The 19,788-nt window shown below is 50.5% G+C and overlaps 1 protein-coding gene across 3 annotated transcripts in view; it reads left to right on the top strand.

Annotated features, from left to right (window-relative positions):
- Positions 1-19,492, top strand: part of GALNT2 (polypeptide N-acetylgalactosaminyltransferase 2) — a 190,213-nt gene extending 170,721 nt beyond the window's left edge. For all 3 annotated transcript variants that reach the window (XM_077894546.1, XM_077894547.1, XM_077894548.1), the window contains exons 12-16: positions 3,942-4,034; positions 4,369-4,452; positions 6,635-6,761; positions 12,615-12,734; positions 16,925-19,492. In XM_077894546.1, the coding sequence (XP_077750672.1) occupies positions 3,942-4,034; positions 4,369-4,452; positions 6,635-6,761; positions 12,615-12,734; positions 16,925-17,080 (580 nt within the window). In that variant the 3' untranslated portion in view covers positions 17,081-19,492. The remainder of the gene's footprint in view (positions 1-3,941; positions 4,035-4,368; positions 4,453-6,634; positions 6,762-12,614; positions 12,735-16,924) is intronic.
- The last annotated feature ends 296 nt before the right edge of the window (positions 19,493-19,788 follow it).

The raw sequence follows: 19,788 nt of genomic DNA, 5'->3' as shown, positions 1-19,788 counted from the left end.
GTAGACAGGATGAGGGAGCTAGACCGGCCCTTGCCAAGCACCTGTGTAGGTCATGGGAAACTGGATGTTGTTTTGATGCCAGGGAAAACTGCTATACATTCCTGACTTTCTCTGGTTTAAGCTACAGTGAGGTCCATCTGGCCACTGGGCAGAGGGTGGCCAGGAGGTGACACCAGGAGGAAATGATGGTGCAAACATCCCTCCCCTCCACTACAGGAGCAGGGGTGAGGGCATTTCTTAGAGCCATTGCCGTGGCCCAGGCCGAGAGGAAGTGCCCTGCCCAGGGGGTGCCAGGCTTGGCCACCTTCTGGAAGGCAGCATTTACAGTGGCCTGACAGTGACAGGAGACCAAGAGCCAGGAATTAAGAGTGAATCCTTGGCCGTTGGTCCTACAACTTGGCTGACCTGGTGCCGCCACCAAACTAGGGGCACTTGAGAGAGGGTGGAAATGAGCTGGAAAGAATGACTAACATATCTCCTGTATAGTGTTTTAAAACTTGGATTCAAAGTACAGATTGCACAATACACACATATTACACAGAAGTTAGTTTCAGCAAAGAATCTGGGTTCTGGGAAACTTTCATGAAGCCAGATAGCAAAACTTCTGACCAAATGATCTTCTTTCAAAGGCCTGTCCTTTCTCGAATGTTGTCTGACTTCATTTCTGTTCTTTATTAGAAACAAAAATGTGTTCTTATCCAGTGAGCTCTACAAGAGCAAACAGTGATAGGTATGTTTTTTCCCCCCAGGGACAATGTGAGATTCCTCCCCAAAACCTCCTGTGTAGACATATCAAATACCCAAATCAAAGCTATTGGTTGCTACCAGCACACGGCAGGCTTTTAGAAAAGAGTCTGTTAGCATACACAGAACATTGCTTTATACGCTTTTTTAAAAGCACTCTTCTTTATATTATATATTTTTTAAAGATTTTATTTCTTTATTCATGAGAGACAACAGGCAAAGAGAGACATAGGTAGAGGGAGAAGCAAGCTCCCTATGGGGAGGCTGATGCGGGACTCCATCCCAGAACCCTGGGATCACAACCTGAGCCACCCAGGTATCTCTAGATAGAGATTCTAAAATGGGCAGTAGAACAGCATGTGGAGGATGATCTCATTTGTGTAGGTTAGTTTGTCAGTGAATGAGTGAGTGAATGAATGAATGGAGCAAGTAGCCTAGTGGGGTCCTTTGTTGTTTTACCACTCCCAGGTGTGCATGTGGGTGCTAGAAAGGGTAAGGTGATGAGACCCACCCGCAAAAACTTTCTTCCTGTCTCTGGTTGTGGCAACCACATCCCATAAGACCAGTTGAGAGTGATCCAGTTGGACAGGTCTCTGTGTTTCCAGTTAGCTTCCTACAAGCCCCTAAGAGACTGGAGGACTTTGTGTCTGCTTGAGTGGATGTGTTCCCCAGGGGCCAAAGAAGGTCCCAATCAGAATAACAGTGTAGAGGTGGGGTAGATCCTTAGGTGGATACTTGGTTTTAGGTTTAGAGTTAACTGTGAGACAGTGAGACTTTACTAATATGATTTAAATTAAATACGGGAAACCAATGGTTTAAAGTTACTTTCTTAACCACCAAGCAGCAGAGCTGGCCCATGGGAATCACACCTTCTTTCTGCTGCCTGCCTCCTGATAGTGCTACTTTGTCTACACTGAGTATAGGGTTGGGCAGAGGGGAAGCAGAAAGCAAAGGGAGCCTGGATGAATGAAAGTGGACCCTTCTAGAGGACACCACCAAGAAGATGGTTTGGCACATAGTAGGTACCAAATAAACGTTTGAATGAATGAATTGAAATGAGCACTGAGTAGCCCAGGAAGCTGATTTGAAGTTATCTAGTATCTTTTCTCTAGCAAGTAGACAGAAGGATATTGCTTTGCATTTAGGAATTAAGAAATGACTTAATTACTTAATGACTTAGCTGATTCAAAACCACTGTGTCATTGGAATTCACAAAACCCTGAAGCCATTAGGACTAAAAGGGACCTAGGAGATGCTTGAATCCAATTCTTTCATCTTATTGATGAGCAATCCAAGTCTAAGAGCCCTGAAGTCACACAGCTGGGCAGAAGTTGAGGCATGGGCCACTTCGGAAAGCCCCCAAATCCTATTAAGAGTATTTAATGGCTCATCTAAGATATAATGCTTATGATCCAGCATCCCAGGCACTTCAAATCTTTATTTTTTTTTTTTACTTCAAATCTTTAAATGCTCATTGCTGTACATCTACATTTCTTACAGAACAAGAGTAAAAAGTATCCTCAATCTCATTACCAAAGACAGCCTTATAATGTGGCAGATCCATCTCTCACCCCGTCCTCCCCTCCTGTCTTTTCCCTTCTCCCTGCACACACAGGTCTACCCTGCACTGGTCTCTCATCCAGCAACCAGTCAGGGACATCATTCCACAGCAGCAAGTAAAATGTCCACCAGTATTTTCTTTTTTTTTTTTTTTTTTTTTTAATTTTTATTTATTTATGATAGTCACACAGAGAGAGAGAGAGACAGAGACACAGGCAGAGGGAGAAGCAGGCTCCATGCACTGGGAGCCCGACGTGGGATTCGATCCTGGGTCTCCAGGATCGCGCCCCGGGCCAAAGGCAGGCGCTAAACCGCTGCGCCACCCAGGGTTCCCCCACCAGTATTTTCAATGACTGTAGAATCACCCATTTATTCAATCACTTCCCTGTCGATCATCATATGGTTTCTAATTTTTTTTTTTTTGCCATTAATAACAATGCTGAACTGAGCTTATCTTCACATATATATATTCTCCTTGAGGTAAATTTTTAGAAGTGGGAACTGCCGAATCCAAAGTGAGGGCCCACTCATTCATCTTGTCTTGCCCGTCTCATAAATGGCCTTCTCAACAGTTCGTCTACTGCACGAAGAGGGAGAAAAGGACTATACATCACTTAATGTGAAAGATATGTGCCCTGAATAGAAATTATTTTAATAATTGTAGCTCAGATAATTTGAAAGGCTCACCATTGAAAAGAGATCTTCCTGGTAGAGAAAAGGAATTCTTTTCAAAGGTGATCCTTGCCTCCCTGATGTATTTATTTTGGAAGAACATAATGTCTCCTATATGGGTTCTAAGGAGGAGTGAATCTACCTTGGAACCGAGTCCAGGATATGGGAGCAGAGAGGCTCACGGTATGAATGTTGATGCCCACGCATACAGGCCGTAATGCAAAAGTAGCTTGTTCCAATGGCTTTGACTGATCATACATCATGGTTTTGAGATTTAAGTAGGTATGATTATGAGATTTAAGCATGTGGTTTTCTCACTTGTCAGAAAAAACCCATTCTATCTGTGTCCCTCCAGCACGATGTCATTAGTGGGAGCCCCCGATGTGGGCCATAAAGCTTCTCTCCCCTTTGCACTGTTATTCCTTGTCCAAACAGGACACTCTCTCAGCTCAAGTCTGCAGGGGGAAAAAAGTCTTTTGAATAGTAATTCTTATGTCTTTTTAACTTTTCCACAGAATTATCTAGTAGCGTTACAGCTGCGATGAGACAGGGCACAGAGGCCAAGGGTTTCTGGGCTATACACCCTGGTGCCAGCCATCTGTGCATACGTCATGCAGGCTATTGCAGTGACGCTCTGTGTCCTTCTTGCTGGCCCAGCCCCTGTCTCTTCCAGTACCTGCCTGTGCTTCAGTTCTAACTCTGACTTTTGTTCTTTGGCAATTTGTTTCCGTGAAAGACAAGAAAGCGAGTTCTATTGGTTCAGGAAGCACCCACTGAATGCCAGCTACGTGCAGACATGGGTATGGGTGCTGAGGGGGACAGCCCGCTCTCTGCATCACTGCCATAGCTGCCAGCCCTCCTCAGAGGACCTTCCTTAGTAGCCCTCCATGCAGACAAGTACAAACGAAGTGATGCTGATGGCCAGGAAGCAAATCACAGCTCAAGGAGATTTATTTTGTTTCTAGTAACACCCGCCGGGCAGCAGAGGTCTGGATGGATGAATACAAAAATTTCTATTACGCAGCGGTGCCTTCTGCCAGAAATGTTCCTTATGGAAAGTAAGTGTCACTTGAGCCCTCTCATGCTGCTTTGCTCAGGATCATTGGAGGTGGGGGGAGCCTGTGGTCAGCCCACACCCCATGAACCATTCTGCCTCCCGGAGTCCAGGACGGTTGCCCGGGTATCAAAGCAGGGGCCTCTGCTCAAGGCTGGCCGAGGGCCCGAGGCAGGAGGCGTATGGGAGGTGGGACGAGGGTGTGGGGGCAGGAGTGTGGACGGGCCCCACTCCACTACCCGGCCCAACCCTTTCTCATCAGCAGTTTTTCAGATTTGATGTAAGGAACTTGTCCGTTCTTAAAGCTAGTAAAGGAATCTTGTTTCCCTCTCCTCCAGTATTCAGAGCCGATTGGAGCTTAGGAAGAAACTTAGCTGCAAGCCTTTCAAGTGGTACCTGGAAAATGTCTACCCAGAACTAAGGTAAGCCACTGGGGATCAAAGGGCTCAACGGATGTCAGAGAGGCAGTGAGGTCCCAAGAGGTAAAGAAGTCAAGGAAGGTTGCACCTCAGGCAAGAAGCCAGGAGCTGGGGTCCCGGTTTCCTCACCCTGCAGTTGTCCCAAGGCACCCCTGATAATGCAAACACGCACCCTGAACAGCGGCCTCCTGCCAAGTGACCTTCCCATTCTCCACAGAGGTGGAAACAGTCCCGGGTGTCACCTCATTTACCTCCTGCCCTATTGGGAGAGGACAGGGGCTAAGTGACCAAGGTCTGTTGTGTCACCAGCTCTGTAAGTTGGCCCCCCCAGGTGTGCACTTTGGGCACCCTCTGCCCAGCAGGTGCCTCTCCCCAGCCTCCCTGTTCTGGCTCCTAGAGCCTCACCCACGTTGTTCATCTTGCCCTAGAGAGCAAGTGTCCAGAGCCAAGGTTAGTGCTGGTCCTGGCAGAGGCCAAAGAATAAATCCACTCCCCACCTTGCTTCTGCTGCGAGGATGCCGCTGCCCCTCCTGTGGGCTGGTGAACAGATGGCAGCGCCCAGCAGAGGTCCAGAGCCCGGGACCCTGCCTGCAGCAGCGCCTCCCCCTCCAGGCTTGTTCTTCCACGTGTGACATGGAAGTAATAACACCGGTACCCTGCTTCCCACCTGCAGACTCACTGATGGCAGAAATACTCTTCTGAGTCTTCTCTCTATACCCAGCATTTCGTCTTAAATTAATGAGAGCTCCACATCCTAAGGGAGCACTGAGACCCTAATCAGAGGGCCTGCAGGTCTGCGGGTTTCGGGATCCATCTGAACTTCATCTTCATAACGGGATTGCCAGACAGGTTTTGCTTTAATGTGGCACATTCCTTATTGTGAATATTCCCAGAGCATCGCACAGCGAGTCCCCTATCTCCAGTGCAGGGACAGTGAATTCAAGAGTCACGCCCATTATCTTTTGTGCTAACGGCTCCTTCAGAGCCCTTGTCACAGAGATTTGTTTGAGAGTTAGATAATGTGGCTTTGCCTCATCGCTGCTATTCACTTACATCGCCCTCTGGAACTGTTTCCTGTGCTTGGGGAAGTAATGCACAACATCATGCCACACACCCCTACCCCACCCCAGAGAGCAGGGACCTCAGAATGTTCTCCTCCCTCTGGCCGCCTCCATGAAGGATGGCTTTCGCTGAGGCCTGAGAAAGCCATGGGGGCTTCACCCATGGGAAGCCTCCGGTCATTATCCCCCTCCTAGCCAGTGAGGGGCTTCACACCAATGCATTGTTGCCCTGAAATGATGCGTACTCTGCTTTTGCTGTCACAGTTGTCTGTGACTTGGTGGGTGATGATGCCAGGCCGAGTGACATTAAATGCAGTTTCACCCTGAGGACACCCATGATTTGGAGTGACATCGGGCCTGTGCCACTTAAGACCATATGTAAAGCATTGAGCACCACACCAGCAGGTGAATCTGCTTCCCCACATCCATGCCAGATAAGGAAGGGAAACACCAACTTAATATTCGTATTGTGTCTGTAATAAGCACTACTGTTTACTGGGTGCTTGCTATATGCCAGGCACTGGGCTCTACGTGCTTACAGTGAAATGTTTTCTGTGATACTTGCAACAGACCTGTTCACAGGTGCTGTGCAGAAGAGGGGTTTGAGGTTTAGAGAGAGTGGGAGTCTGAGAGGTGACACAGGCCCAGGCCAGGCACAGTTTTGGGTCAAATCCTAAGGCATGTTGCCCCCAGCCACCGTGCCCTGTTTCTGTTTGTCTCAGCCGCCTGACAAAGCCACTCAAGCTCTCCCTTCCACTAGGTAAAGGTCAGATCTTAAGTCTCCTGGGAAGTTCAAGGCAACAAGACCTGACCTTATGAATTGCTTTTCTAAAGAGTTTCTAGGCAGCCTAAGATTGAAGAATAGAGGAGCTTTTCCTTTCCAGAAATATTTCCCTGGTAATGGGATAGAAAGAATCCTTCTCCAACTTGAAGTCTTCACTTAGGGTTAGCAATCCAGGGCTTGTGAGAAAAGCTGCCTGGCTGACACAGCCCGCCTGTGGGAGGAAGGTTATGAGCCAGGGGAGTAGGCCTCCTCCCGTGGTTCCTGCTGCCTGAGACAATCACTGAGCACGGGGGTGTGCAGCCTGCAGAATCAAGCAGATGTTTCTCCCCTTGCTTTCCAGGGTCCCTGACCACCAGGATATAGCTTTTGGGGCCTTGCAACAGGGAACCAACTGCCTGGACACTTTGGGACATTTTGCTGATGGTGTCGTTGGAGTCTATGAGTGTCACAATGCAGGGGGCAACCAGGTATGTGTGTGAGGGTCTCAAGCACCTGGAGGCCCAGAGAGAACAGAAAAGGGCTCTGAGCTTACAAGTCTCAACTGCTGCCTTTGTCCGTTGACCCAAGATGTCTGAAGTAGCCCCTGGCCCCTGCTGGTCACCCACCTGCGGCTGCAGGATCAGGTGGGATGCCCCAGACTTTGTCATCAGCCTCGGGCCAGGCCCTGCTGCAGCAATGAAGGGGATAGTACTTCACATTGACATCCAACATCCGTTGTCAAGGCAGGGCCATAGCACTTGTGACCTTTATCTGCTCCTCTTCTTCCTCTTCCTCGTCTTCCTGTCACCTCTCTCATCCCTGTGGTGTGTGCTCACCCCAAAGCACCTGTCCTATGTCTGCATCTGTGTCTGGTCTTCGAGCATGCTTGTAAGCACCAGCCTCCTGGCTGGTTTAATTGGTGCTTAACCACAGCCCCTATGGCTGCTGCCAAAGTCATATCGGTCCCTGCCTATAAGATAACAGTGGGTTAGATAGAAAATATTAGTCGTCACTTGTCCTGGACAGTGACAGGCTGACACACACAACTTGTCCTGGAAGCCTAAACTCCCATCACCTTCTGTCCTTACTGAAAACAAGACAGAGAAGTGACAGCCTGTAGGCCTACATGTTCCAGATGACAATGTTCTAGAAAGCAGTTTTCCCAGAAGAAAATAATAAGCATTTGGTAAAATGTGGGCTGTGTACACAAAAAAGTTTGGGTAATGCTAGGTACTCTCATCTCTTTGAAAAAAATGCCAAGCTCTAAGAGGACCTGCAGTTTAAATGGTGGGGGTGCTGGGAGGGGGTTAACTCAGTGTATCTCAGATTTATTGATCCCAGAACCTTCTTTAAATAGAAGTATTTTTAAAAGAGTTGGTTGTTCCAAGTCCCCCCAAGGAGTACCTTGGCAGACTGCAATCCCCAAATGCTTTACCTCCTCTCTTCGCTTGGTAATGTCATTTTAGCAGTTGCTTGGACCGATCCAGATGTCCTAAACTAGACAAGGGAGGGAGAGCCAGCTTCAGGTGGCAGCCAGGGCCAGTCCAGCACACACATGCCACACTCGGGCTCCTGGGGTCTCACCTTTGTCCTGCAGGCACAGCCCCTGGCTCCTGCAGATGCCCCAAGGACAGACTGGGAGCTTTGGGTGAGCACAGATCCAGCCCTGGGTGCAGCCAGATTTGTGGATTTCGAGTATTTCAACCTATGATATGTGGGTCCCCATTCGTACTCTTTCCCAGACCCCATAGATGTTAGGAGTCAGGTGGAAGAGCTGTAAGGAGAGAAGGAAGGAGAGTAGGGGGGGAAGATGAGGCAGGCAGAGATGGGGACAGGAGGGAGGGAGGACTCCATAGCCAGAATGGAAATACTAAAATGTTGCCTTCCAAAAAGTTAAGCTTGGGGAAGACAAGCTTCTTGGATCTAACGATTCTCCAGAAGCTCAGTTGAATCTTTGTCAGCAAGGTGGTGCTTCAGAAAGGTCGTGCCTCTGGTAAGCATGAGGGTGCTTCTGGTCTTCACAGCAAAAATTCAGAAATTTGGCTCATGCATATGCAGCTGGGTGAAGTGCACCTTCCCCCTGCATGGTACACAGCAGAGGACATGTGGCCCATGTTATCCACCATCTATATCGCTGGACTTGTAATGCCAAGTTGGACTCACGCGTCTCCCCATTGAATCACTGGGGATTCCCTCTGTCACGTTTGCAATGTTCTGGTGATTCGGTGATAGTTAAAGGGGTCAGTCCCTTATATTGTAGCCGCTCTACTGGGCCGTGAGAAGCCTTACTCTGTAGAGCATTTGAAAAGTAAGTACCATGGCTGCGAGTGAAGGATTTTCCGTTGCTCCACACCCCGCCTTCTCCGTGTCTCAGGCACCTGCTTCTGTCTTGGGCCCTGTGCTTGGCTCTCACCCACTCAGCATGGTCTTAGGAGGGGAGGGCACCTTTTACCCCACAGCCGATTAACCAAAGCTGGTGGCTGCTGGGCAGCAGGCTGCCATGGCCTGTGTGGCCACCACCACCTATGATGGCTGGTGGCTGTGGCTCTGGATCCCCCAGATCCTGCCTGCAAGTTGGTCTGAGCCGACCACCACTCCTCTGCAAGCCCACAGGGAGGCTGACTGTCCTGGCCTGCCTGGCACATTGCTGGTTTACACCTGTTTCCTGTGCAATTTTGAATAGCCTCCCCCACTCCAGGTCTCAAAGTAGCCTGGTTCAGTCCCCTAGTTATAGGCACTGGAGCTCACTGATGACGAGCTGCCCTCAGGATGCCATTTGGCGGGGAGAAAGTAGATTGGGACAGTGGAGGAGGCCACCCAGACACGTTCGGGGAGCTTCTGGGTTTGTGCCTCCCAGTGTGGGGAGGGAGGGGCACCCCGAGTCCACAGGGAAGGAAGCTCTCATGCTCTGGGCCTCCCAGACCTCTCCCGCATCCCTGTCCACTTGGCTGCTCATGAGTGTCCTGCATCACGTTCTTCATTGTGTAAGAAACTGGTAAGCGCCCCCTAGCTGGGTGCATGGGTGACACTGCTGTGCCGTGGCCCAGCCCAGATGTTGGCCTGTTCCAGTGCTGTGCGGGGCTGTCATGAAGAACAGACATGACAGCAGGTGCAGAGCACTCCGTTCCCACTATTTTCCCCTTCTGTTATGAGACCGTTGCTGTTCTCACAATGATGTGGGGCAGAGCGGGGCTTTCCTTCCTTCCAGCAGGTATCTGCTGAGTGCCCACTGGGCTAGGTGTGGTGCCCTCGGAGATCCTAGACAGGAGGACATAGCCCTGCCTGTCCAGGGAGCAGGTTTCTACTTGATCTGAGCATTCCTCCCATGATTTTGTGCTGGAATCACCCCAAGAGCTTATTAGGAAATTCTGGGGATGGGTCTCCTGCCCAGAAAGCCTGATTTCACAGGCCTGGGGTAGCAGAGCATGGGGGTTTGTGATGGCTCCCGAGGTGGGTGACCCTAAACAAGCAGCTGCACAATAAGAGTTTTCTAGAAGGAGAGACCACATGAGTGGGTGACAGGCAGCATGACAACGTAGTGTACGGTCATCTACAACCTGGGAACACCCTCCTCCTGGACCAGCCTGTGGCCCAGAGAGCTGCCTTCTAGAGCAGCACCACCCAGTTGTGCTTTGTATGATGAGAATGTTCTAGATGTACACCATCCTATATAGTTCCCACCAACCACATGTGGCTACAGAGCCCTCAGGGTGTGGCTGAGGATGTCAGGTGTTCATTCTGTTTGACTTAATCAAGGTCAATAGTGGCCACCATATGGGGAAGCGTGGTTCTGGAGGCAGCAGGAAGCCAGAGCTCACGCTTGCCACTTGCAGATGTCCCGACTCATAACCCTGCCATGAGTAAGTCCCATCTGAACTGATGGAAAGCGATGCTTTTTTGAGTGGTGTGCCACACGGGTGAGGAATGAGAGGATAAATAATATTTCCTAACTGAAAACAGGATCCCATGCTCTGGACGAGTAAGGTTTGTTATCTGGTTTCTGGTTGAGCCTCAGCAGACACACAGGAAATGGGAAAATTAATGGCCGTGCTTTTTTAAGAGTGGCAGCTCAAAAAAGCAATTCTTAAATATTTATGAACTTTATTTTACAAATTCAGATCATTGAAATGCAACAGAAGAACAAAGTGGCAGCCAGCTCTGTTGTTTGCACAGCTGAATTAGGTTTTCTGGAATTCAGTGTAAAGTCTGCTTTAAAATAATTAAGCACACAATAGCAAGAAGGTGGTAGAAACATCCATACGTGAGCTTTCACTGGGTATCTGCAACCCTTCCAACATCGTTCAACACTTGCTTCCAAAGAAGTATCTAGAATCTTACCCACGAGTGGGGGCATGATGAATGAATGAAAGGCGGGGTGCAGGCGCTCCTTCCTAGGACCTTTTGGCCCTGAATGCTGCCCTGAAGCACAGGTGATGCTGAGGACCTGTTGGCCCTTCGGAAGCCCTGGCTGAGGAGCGACAGCATGCAAGGACAGCATGCAAGGTTGGAATCAACCCTCGGGGGAGGCTTGTGGCCCTTCCCGGAGAATGCTCTGCAGTGCTCACTGCCAGGAGCTGCTGATGGGGACAGGTGGGAACAGGGCTCTGTGCTCTGAAGTTTGAAAGACACTAAGGAAAACAGCCTAAGCAGGTTCTTCTATTCTCAGGCTTCCAGAGCCTTTAAGAGCTTCTTTGTGACTTTGCAAAAAGAAACATGAAAGAAACATGGCCCAAACTGTTTCCCAAACTTATTTGACCTGAAACTAGCTTTTCATAGAATCCCTCCTGGAGCACACTTTGAGAAACACTCAATAAAAGTGAAAACATTGAAGCCAAGGAAGGTGAGGGGACTGGCTCCAGTCTGCCTCCCTGTAGGAGAGAAGGAAGCTGGGAACAGGCTTCCATTTCCTAGGTGGGCTGCCTGTCTGGGACAGACCGTTTGTTCCAAGGTGACCGAAGTACCGAATAGGGAAGCCTCTTTAAAAGATCATTTATAAATCAATGAATGAGTGAATGAATGAATGAAAAGATCATTTTTCCCTCCCTTATCTCCATCCCCTGAAAACAGAAAAAAAGAAAAGTAATCTCTCTATAGCACTTAATAGCACCTAAAGTTATATATAAATGTATTCATGAGTTAGTCATTCTTCCGCTGGAGAGCCAGCCTGGTGTGAGGTCCTTCACTGCCCCAGACCCAGGCCTGGGAGTGCCCGAGGCCTGCAGGGAGCACTGTACTGTTACTGGAAGAATGGCTCAGTCGTAGCAGTTTTCCTGCACAGATAGCAGAGGGGGATGCGGTGGTAGGAGTGTGTCCCAGTGCTATTCTGGGTTGGAAGATGCCTGGCTGCTTCTGGATCCCGAGGTCTCACTTGGGTATCGCCTCCTTGGAGAGGTCAGATCCTACAGTGAAGGTCGGAAATCCCTCCTCTTGTCACACTCGTGGCCCTGCCCAGAACCTTCTGCCTGGGGCCACGCTCACCCATCCTCTCCATTCTCTGGCCTCTTGCCCTTTTAGACAGTCTTAATTAGCACTCAGAATAAATGGTTGTACTCTCAGCCCTTAAGGGGTGTGTGTGTGTGTGTGTGTGTGTGTGTGTGTGTGTGTGTTTCTATTTGTAAAAATCATGAGCAAATTATTTTAGCATCCTCTGGCTTGGTGTTCCAATCTGTAAAGTGAGGGTAATAGAAGCCCCTCTCCTGGAGCGTGCAGTGGTACCCAACACATAGGTGCGCGGTGTTAGCTGTGAGAGGTGTGTGTGTAAATATACAGATCCATCCCTAGGGATCTCAGACCTTCGTGAGCATCAGCAATTCAACTCATGGCTCAGTGGTGAGGCTGCACATCATGTATTTTGCTTAAATAGACCATGTATAATTTATCGTGTTCATATGTTACAATCCACGTTCACAAAGGTGGTTTCCAAACCACACCTGCTGGGGGACAGGGTCTTTGCAAAATAGTGTGGATGGAAAAGTTGGCCCTGAACTGTCCATCCCATGGGAACCATGCACAAGCCTCCCTGTTTCCAGCTCACCTTCCGTGGTAGAAAGCTGGATGTAGCACTTCGCTTTGTGTCTGGGGCTAAAATCATGGATACTGTTTGTCTTAGTTACTCATGTTCTCAAAGCCCTTTTGCCACATCAGCCAGTCAACCCAGTGGTACGCTGGGAGGTGCCAGTTGTGGCTTTGCCCTTTGGCAGAAGGTCATGTGTCGGGGGCACCATTGGCTCAGGAGCTCCGTCCGGATCTGCACTCCGCAGCATGGCCGGTTCCCTCTCAGGGCCCCGTCACTTCCGAGCCCTGCATGTGGCATGTCCCTGACCTCCTGTTTTATGTTCCAGGAATGGGCCTTGACAAAGGAGAAGTCGGTGAAGCACATGGACTTGTGCCTGACGGTGGTGGACCGGGCGCCCGGCTCAGTCATAAAGCTGCAGGGCTGCCGAGAGAATGACACCAGACAGGTAGGGCGCCTGCACGCCTGGGCCCGGCCTTCCTGCGCACCCTCCATGACCTCGGCGGCAGCGCGCACCCCAAGTAGATTGCCTGCCCTGGTTAGCGATGTCCAGCCGCCCTGTCAGAGCTCGCCCCTGCTCTCCACCGTCTCCCACCCTGCTGGGGAGCTCCTGGCATTAGCAAGCACTCCCTGAATCCCATGCTGGGTGAACGTGGGGTGTTTGTATGCAAGGTGTGGGGTGCGAGGGCTCAGGAGGCTTCCCTGTCTCCCAGGTGCACAGGCTCTGGGCAGCATGCCTTCTGCCCTCTGCCTCCTCTGAGCTGCTCCACCTTGAGTTCACCCATCCCAGGTTATGTCTTTCCATAACTTTTTTTTTTTAACATTTATTTTAAAGCGAGAGAGAGAGTGCAAAAAGCAACAGGAGAGGCGAGAGAAAGGGAGAGAGAGAAACCCTAAGCAGACACCCTGCTGAGCATAGAGCCCAACATGGGGCTTGGTCCCAGGACCACAGGATCGTGACTCAAGCCAAAATCAAGAGTCAGAGACCCCACTGATCGAGCCACTCAGGCACCCCTTTCCATAACTTCTTGCTTAATCCCTTTATATTTGTGCCTCACCCTCTAACCAGATTGAAAAGGAAGGGGCTGTATCTGTATGTCCAGCTCCTGAGAAGGTCTATAAACACCTTCCCTAGGCTGGGCACTGCAGTAGGGGCTCCCGACGTACAGGTCATTTCCTGTTCCCTGTGCCGTGCCAGGTGAGCAGTGCTGCTGGTCCCTTTTTCAGAAGCATCTTTGTCACAGCCTCTTGTATGTGGGCCTCCTGAGAGATTTGTCTGGTGATGTCAGTGAGCCCGGGAGAGAGGTGGGTGCTGGTGGCTGTGCGTGTGTATGTCTGAGTGCTGGCTGTGATGACTGGAACCCCATCACTTTCTGGCTCCTCAGACCCCCACATGTGGAGGCACAGACCTCAGGCCAGGGAGTAGAGAGGGACAGCCGGAAGGACTGGGCAGGGTGTGCAGCAGTGGCCAGCCACGCCACGTGGAGAACACAGTCCAGGCTCAGAGCCCACCGAGAAGTTAGTGAAACACTGACCTGCAGATAAGTACTAGGAAACAAAGTGAGGTTTGTAACAACGTCACCAAAGGGGGAGGTGCTTTCATTCTGTTTCATTTTGGTGTGCTAGTAAACCCACAGCCCTGAAGAAAAGGCCTATAAACACACCTTTAAACACACACACACACACACACACACACACACACACACACCTTTATTTCTCAAGTCAGCTGTCTGATGTTGCTTATTTCTGATGACATTCTCATTCTTCCCACGCCACCAGATATTTTAAAGAACAGTTGCATGTTCCTATTTATCCATTAAATATTTTTACTTTTTAAGTTTCTAAAAATGCTAAACGAGTAAGGTCGAATTGATGAGACCTTCTACACACACACATACTCTTCTAAGTGTCTATCTGAATATATTACTTTTTCCAAACAGTTCAGATTGTTTTTAACCTTTGAAGCTGATTTTCTCTGACATGCTCCCTGGTGGTAGCTTGGAGACATGCCTTTTCTTGAGCCATGGGGTAACGACTAGTGTCAGAAATAGAGATGCAGCCAACGAGAGGAACTTCCAATGTGCCAACACATGGAGCCCTGTCTTGTCTTTGTACAATCCCTTTTTATATGAGATAGGTGGGTGTAGGGAAACTGAGACATGGAGCCTTCCAGAGCCAGGAGCCTCAGTGGGCTTCTAGTCCAACACAGATTTCACAAAAGAGGAGGCTGAGACCCATAGAGTCAGCGCATCTCTCCGATGTCACCTGCCAGGACCAGGTCCCTTGCCTAATCCCAGTTGCCAGGGAAATGCTTGCATCTGTCCATCCCTGGCCTGCTTGCGGGGTGCCCCTCATTCCCCATGCTGCAGAACCCCAGCCTGGCTTCTGATGGATGCTTAACATCTGGAGGAGTTCAGTAGGACCTCACCTAATTTCAGAGCTAACAGCTGTTCCTGGTGCGACTCCCAAGTCTTGGAAAGCATAATGATGCCCCCAAGGCTCACACCATGGGCTGGAAATGTCCTGCAAACAGCTTGTCTGACCCCGAGATTTCACCCAGTGGAGAGCCGTGTGGGGGCTCTTTCGCTAGAGCCTCCATGTCCTAGAAATCTGACCCATGATTCTGGGCTGACGACACTCCCTTCCAGAGACAGAGCTGGAGTTGGGTTATTTTTTTTAAAGACCTCTCATTTAGCTGAAGCTTTGACACATGACAGGCACAGCCCCTCCAGAGAAGGGAATCAGATTCCATTCATTCCACATTCTTTGTCAAGCCTGATTTCTGGCCGCTCAGAGTGACACCGGGATGTTGGCAGCGCATACACACTTTACATGACAATGGAGGGATGATTGACAGCCAGGGAGCCAGAAAGGAGGCCATGATGGGCAGGTAGCTGTGACCTCCCCACTGCTCATCTGATTGCACTGAATTTCACTGTTGGCAGAAACTCCAGGTTAGAGATGGTGTGAGTATCATAGGGGCCTTGATACATCTTAGCATCCTCTTCTTGTGCACAAGCCAGTCCTGGAGGTGCTGGGTTCCTGTCTGCCTCGCTCTACCTCTTTCCCCACCTCATCCATTTGCCCTCTGAGAGGAGGCTCCTCCGCTAATTTTATCTTGAAACTACACCGTCTTGTCAGTTGGGCTATTTGGTTTCCAGGCACGTCTGTGTGTTCGTGTTGTGTGTGCATTTGCAGAGTCAGAGGGGAAGGGGAGGCAGGAGGAAGAGAATTCAATTCCACGGTGTCAAAAGGATTTGCAAAAATACGGAAAGGAGCTTTAGTGCACACAGCGTAAAAAATTAATTAGAATCACAGACTATATTAATGAAGGGAGAGCTTTTGGGGGAAAAAAAGTGTGATCGTTTTTTCTTTTAAAGAACAAACATTAGAAATTTTTACGTAGGGGTAAACAACAAGGTGAGGGGACCTCAGATTTCTTTTAGGCTAGCCTGTGGGCTGTTTTCTTTCTTGTTTGGTTGGTTGATTAGTTGATTGGTGAGTTGGCTGGTTGGTTGACTGGTTGAGTTTGGTTAGCTGGTTGTTTGAGGTTAGTGGGTTGGTCTTGGTGGAGGGAGGATGTACACACTCAAATAAGAAGATGCTACACCCTGTGCTTTACAAGTATCACATTTGAGGGGCACCTGGGTGGCTCAGTGGTTGAGCGTCTGCCTTCAGCTCAGGTTGTGATCCTGGGGTCCTGAGATAGTGTCCCGCATTGGGCTCCCCACAGGGAGCCTGCTTCTCCCTCTGCCTGTGTTTCTGCCTCTCTCTGTGTGTCTCTCATGAATAAATAAATAAAATATTTGAAAAGAAAAAGAAAGAAAAAAAAAAAGCACGCAAGTGTCACATTTGGAACTCAGCAAGTATTGCTTGGTCCCTGCCATGCAGAGCACTGGGGGCCCTTGGAGTGGCTGAGACAGGTTTGTCACACCCCCATTGAAGAGCTCACAGACTAGTAGAGAAAACAGACATTATTAGAAACGGGTCCTTCAGCATGACATCCTGTCCACTCAAGCATCTCGTACCCATTCCCCTGCTTTAATTGCGCATAAGGCCCTCAGTGGGAGCACGGAGGTGCCCAGGCCACGGCCTCTGGGCAGGGCTACCTTCCGTAGCCAGGGGTGGGATTGGGGTCCTCTTTCTGGCTCAGCTTCTTGGGGCTCCTTCTTTATGGTGAAATATCCTCAGAGGAGGCCTTCTTGTGGATGAATGCAAATTCCCTACTGGAAGCTCCCTACCTCAGGTCCTTGCGTTAATCACTCAGAATGGCCAGGTGTCCAGAGCACTGGTCCTTGGCTGCGGGGACAGCCAGGGAAGGGGGGTGGTGGGGTGGGAGAAGCCATCCTCAGCAGGCCCAGCACAGAGGTTTTGAGTTGCAGACCAAGGCAGAGAGCGTAGGTTTCCTTCCTGGATGCTGAACCACCCCTGGGCTGCTTTGTCTTGGGACAGTTGGTAATTCCTCCATTATGATCAGAGATTCCACCCCCACCTCACCCCCAAAAAAATACTTGGATTTTTTTGTTTGTCTGTCTGTAACGTAGCTAGAAGACCCTGCAAACGATGTGTTTCGTGTGGGCTGTTTGGTGTTTGGTGTGGGCTCTGATCGTAAGGCACTGACTGTCCTGTCTCCTGCAGAAATGGGAGCAGATCGAGGGCAACTCCAAGCTGCGGCACGTGGGCAGCAACCTGTGCCTGGACAGCCGCGCGGCCAAGAACGGGGGCCTGAGCGTGGAGGTGTGCGGCCCCGCCCTGTCCCAGCAGTGGAAGTTCACGCTCAACCTGCAGCCCTAGGAGCGCCCCGAGGCCGAGCCGGCCCGGCGCCCACAGCAGCAGGCCGAGTGGGGTGATCACCTTATTGATTATGTTTCTTGAACTTTCTGCGAAACTATATACCTCAGTATTCCATCATGGTCTGAAAGTCGGAGAACTTGCACGAGGCCCAGGGCCCGGGTGGACACCGCGCTCCTCGTCCCGTGGGAGGCAGCGAGGGCCGCCGCCGCCGCCACCGAAGCCCCAGCGATCCCTGGGAGGGCCCGAGGAGCCGCCGAACACGAACACGTACCAGCGGGGGCAGGGGGGCAGGGGCGGGGAGGGGGCAGGGAGTGTAGTTGCGACGTCACCACGAGGAGAACTCTTGAAATCTCCATTTTCGATCCCATCGAAATCCCGTCTGGTTTCCACGACGCCGAACCGTGTCATTTTGCAGATTTCTGTTCTTCCCCCGTCCCGCTCCTCCGTCCCCGCTGTCTTCCCAGCACAGCCCCCTCTTCCACGTGATGTACTTGCTCTGTTTGAATATGAACTTTTCTATGGTGGGACACTAAGTATAAATATATATAAGGAAAGAATGTACGGTCAGTTCCTTATGGTTTCTGTAGGTTGTCCTCATCGTGTCAGTTCCCCACAAAGCAGTTCACAGCCGGAAGGACGGGGACCGGGCCCTGGGAGCCCCATCAGTGAGCAGGTGCTGCGGGGCCCCTGGGGGCTTCAGCTTGGGAGTCGCTGCTAAGTGTCGGAATCCATTGTTGTGCCCTCGGTATCTGTAAACCTGGATGGGTTACTTATTTTGACAAACATTACTTTGGGTCTTTTAAAATTAGATTTTTTTTCTCTTAGGGAAAAAGCAAAAAAACAAGAACCCAGCCCCACAGCTTCCAATAGGTGAGGGTAGGAAGCTGTCCTAGACGGGCATCGGGCTAATCGTGAGTGTCCCATGAGCTGGCAAGACGGCCTGAATCTGGCCTGCCCACACTGTCCCTCCCAGACCTGTGTGCCTGCTTTTGGTCATGGGGCCCCGGAGTTAGGAGAGGGGGACACCAGACGATGCCTAATCAGTTGACGTGGAGGATTCCAGGCACAAAACAGGAGGCTTGTGCTTTAGGAAGCAGGGGTCCGTATAAACCACAAGACAGTTAGGAACTAAAAGCTGTAGCAGGAAGGGATGCCCAGGAAGGTGCCTGCAGAGCCCCCTTGGCCCCCTACAGAATGGCTCCCTCCTGCCTTCTCCCCTCACTGCCTTCACCCACCCCTCCCGCACGTATGCCCAGCATCAGAGAGGCCACCCCGGGACCACCCACAGCTGCTGCGTGGGGGGCATGCGTCAGACATGCACATCCTCAGGCCCCTTTGGGGAGGGCCTGGAGGTCACAGAGTGAGAAGTGGCCCTAGAAGATTCTGCTGGGTTGACACTCTGCAAAGTGCCACTCTCTTCCCTGTCCCTTTCTTCTAGGAAAGGGGACACTATTGGTCTTTCTTCCTCCACTGCAAAAGCCCCATGTGTTTGCCCTGGGACACTGGGCTTAGGTACAGAGGCGTGGCTGGGCCACCATCCTGCGTCTTCCTGCCCTCTGTCAAGCAACCAGATGTGCTCACAATGCACAGGGAAGCCACAGATGGCTGACCTCTGCACTGTCTTCAGAGGCTGTCGGGACTGCAGGTAGGCCCTTGGGGACAGCGCCAGCTCCCTGTGCGAGGCTGCTGAGGGCAGGTGGGACAGGAACCAGTCTCGGTACTGGTGATTCTGCCCCAGCACCTGGGTTCCATCATCGGACCCTGTCACCTGTGAGCTCCTGCAGGCATTAGCAAAAAATACCCGTTGCTAGCAAACAAATCTGGCTTTGATGTAAAACCAATTCGAGTCAGGTTGTTGATGAATCCTTCCCCCACACGCCCCCACCCCACCCAGAACTCTCACCGAGCTTGTACCATCAGGATCCCCCCACCCCCCCTGTTCTGGGGCTGTTCCCCGTCCCTGAGCGGGTGGGGGTGGCAGAGGTGGCCGGCCGTGCGGGCCTCGTGAGTAGAGGTGGGCCAGGAGGGCTCCCTGGAGGTGGGCTATGTTTACAAGACAACAGTGTGCCAAAGTGACTTACTGTGGTTGCATTATTTCTTAGTCATCGGGACGATCCCACCCTCTCACTCCCGTTTTTACAAATACAGATTCTTTCCCAAGAGCCCTTTGAGCAAAGCGTGGCGAAGTTAGTCCTCTTCTCTCTGATGGTCTTTCTTATGTCTTCATAAAAGCTAAAATGATGGTATCTGTGAGTATGTTTTGCAAATTCAAAATATAGTTTGGTAATTTTTTTTCCAGTTGATTTTTAAAAAAGAACTGCTGTACAGAGCTTGTACTTTGTCCATTTTATAGATGGAAACCATCCTTGAAAATTGTTTAACTTAAATAAAGAGAAGATACTTTATAGATAACGCTCTCTGGCGGTGGCTGCGGTCATTCTTGGGCTTTACTGGAGGGGGGTGACTCATGTCTGAGAAACAGCCTGTCTTCTTTGGGGACCCTGCTCAATGACCATTTCTTAGCACACTTTTAAAAGCATTTGCTTAGTACTGCTGCGCCCTTGTGGTGTTTATTCTTATTTGTACTAATAACCATTATCATCGGTGGAGTGTTTATGATGTGCCAGGCACTGAGCCAAGCCCTGGGATTCGTTCTGTTGTCCTGCTCGCGGTAACCTGAGAGAAGATGTGATGGGGTGCCTTTCACA

This window comes from Canis aureus, chromosome 4 (assembly GCF_053574225.1).
Source record: "Canis aureus isolate CA01 chromosome 4, VMU_Caureus_v.1.0, whole genome shotgun sequence".
Taxonomy (NCBI): Eukaryota; Metazoa; Chordata; class Mammalia; order Carnivora; family Canidae; genus Canis; species Canis aureus.
Note: the sequence above shows the minus strand (reverse complement) of the source record. Positions and strands in the feature narration are given on the sequence as shown.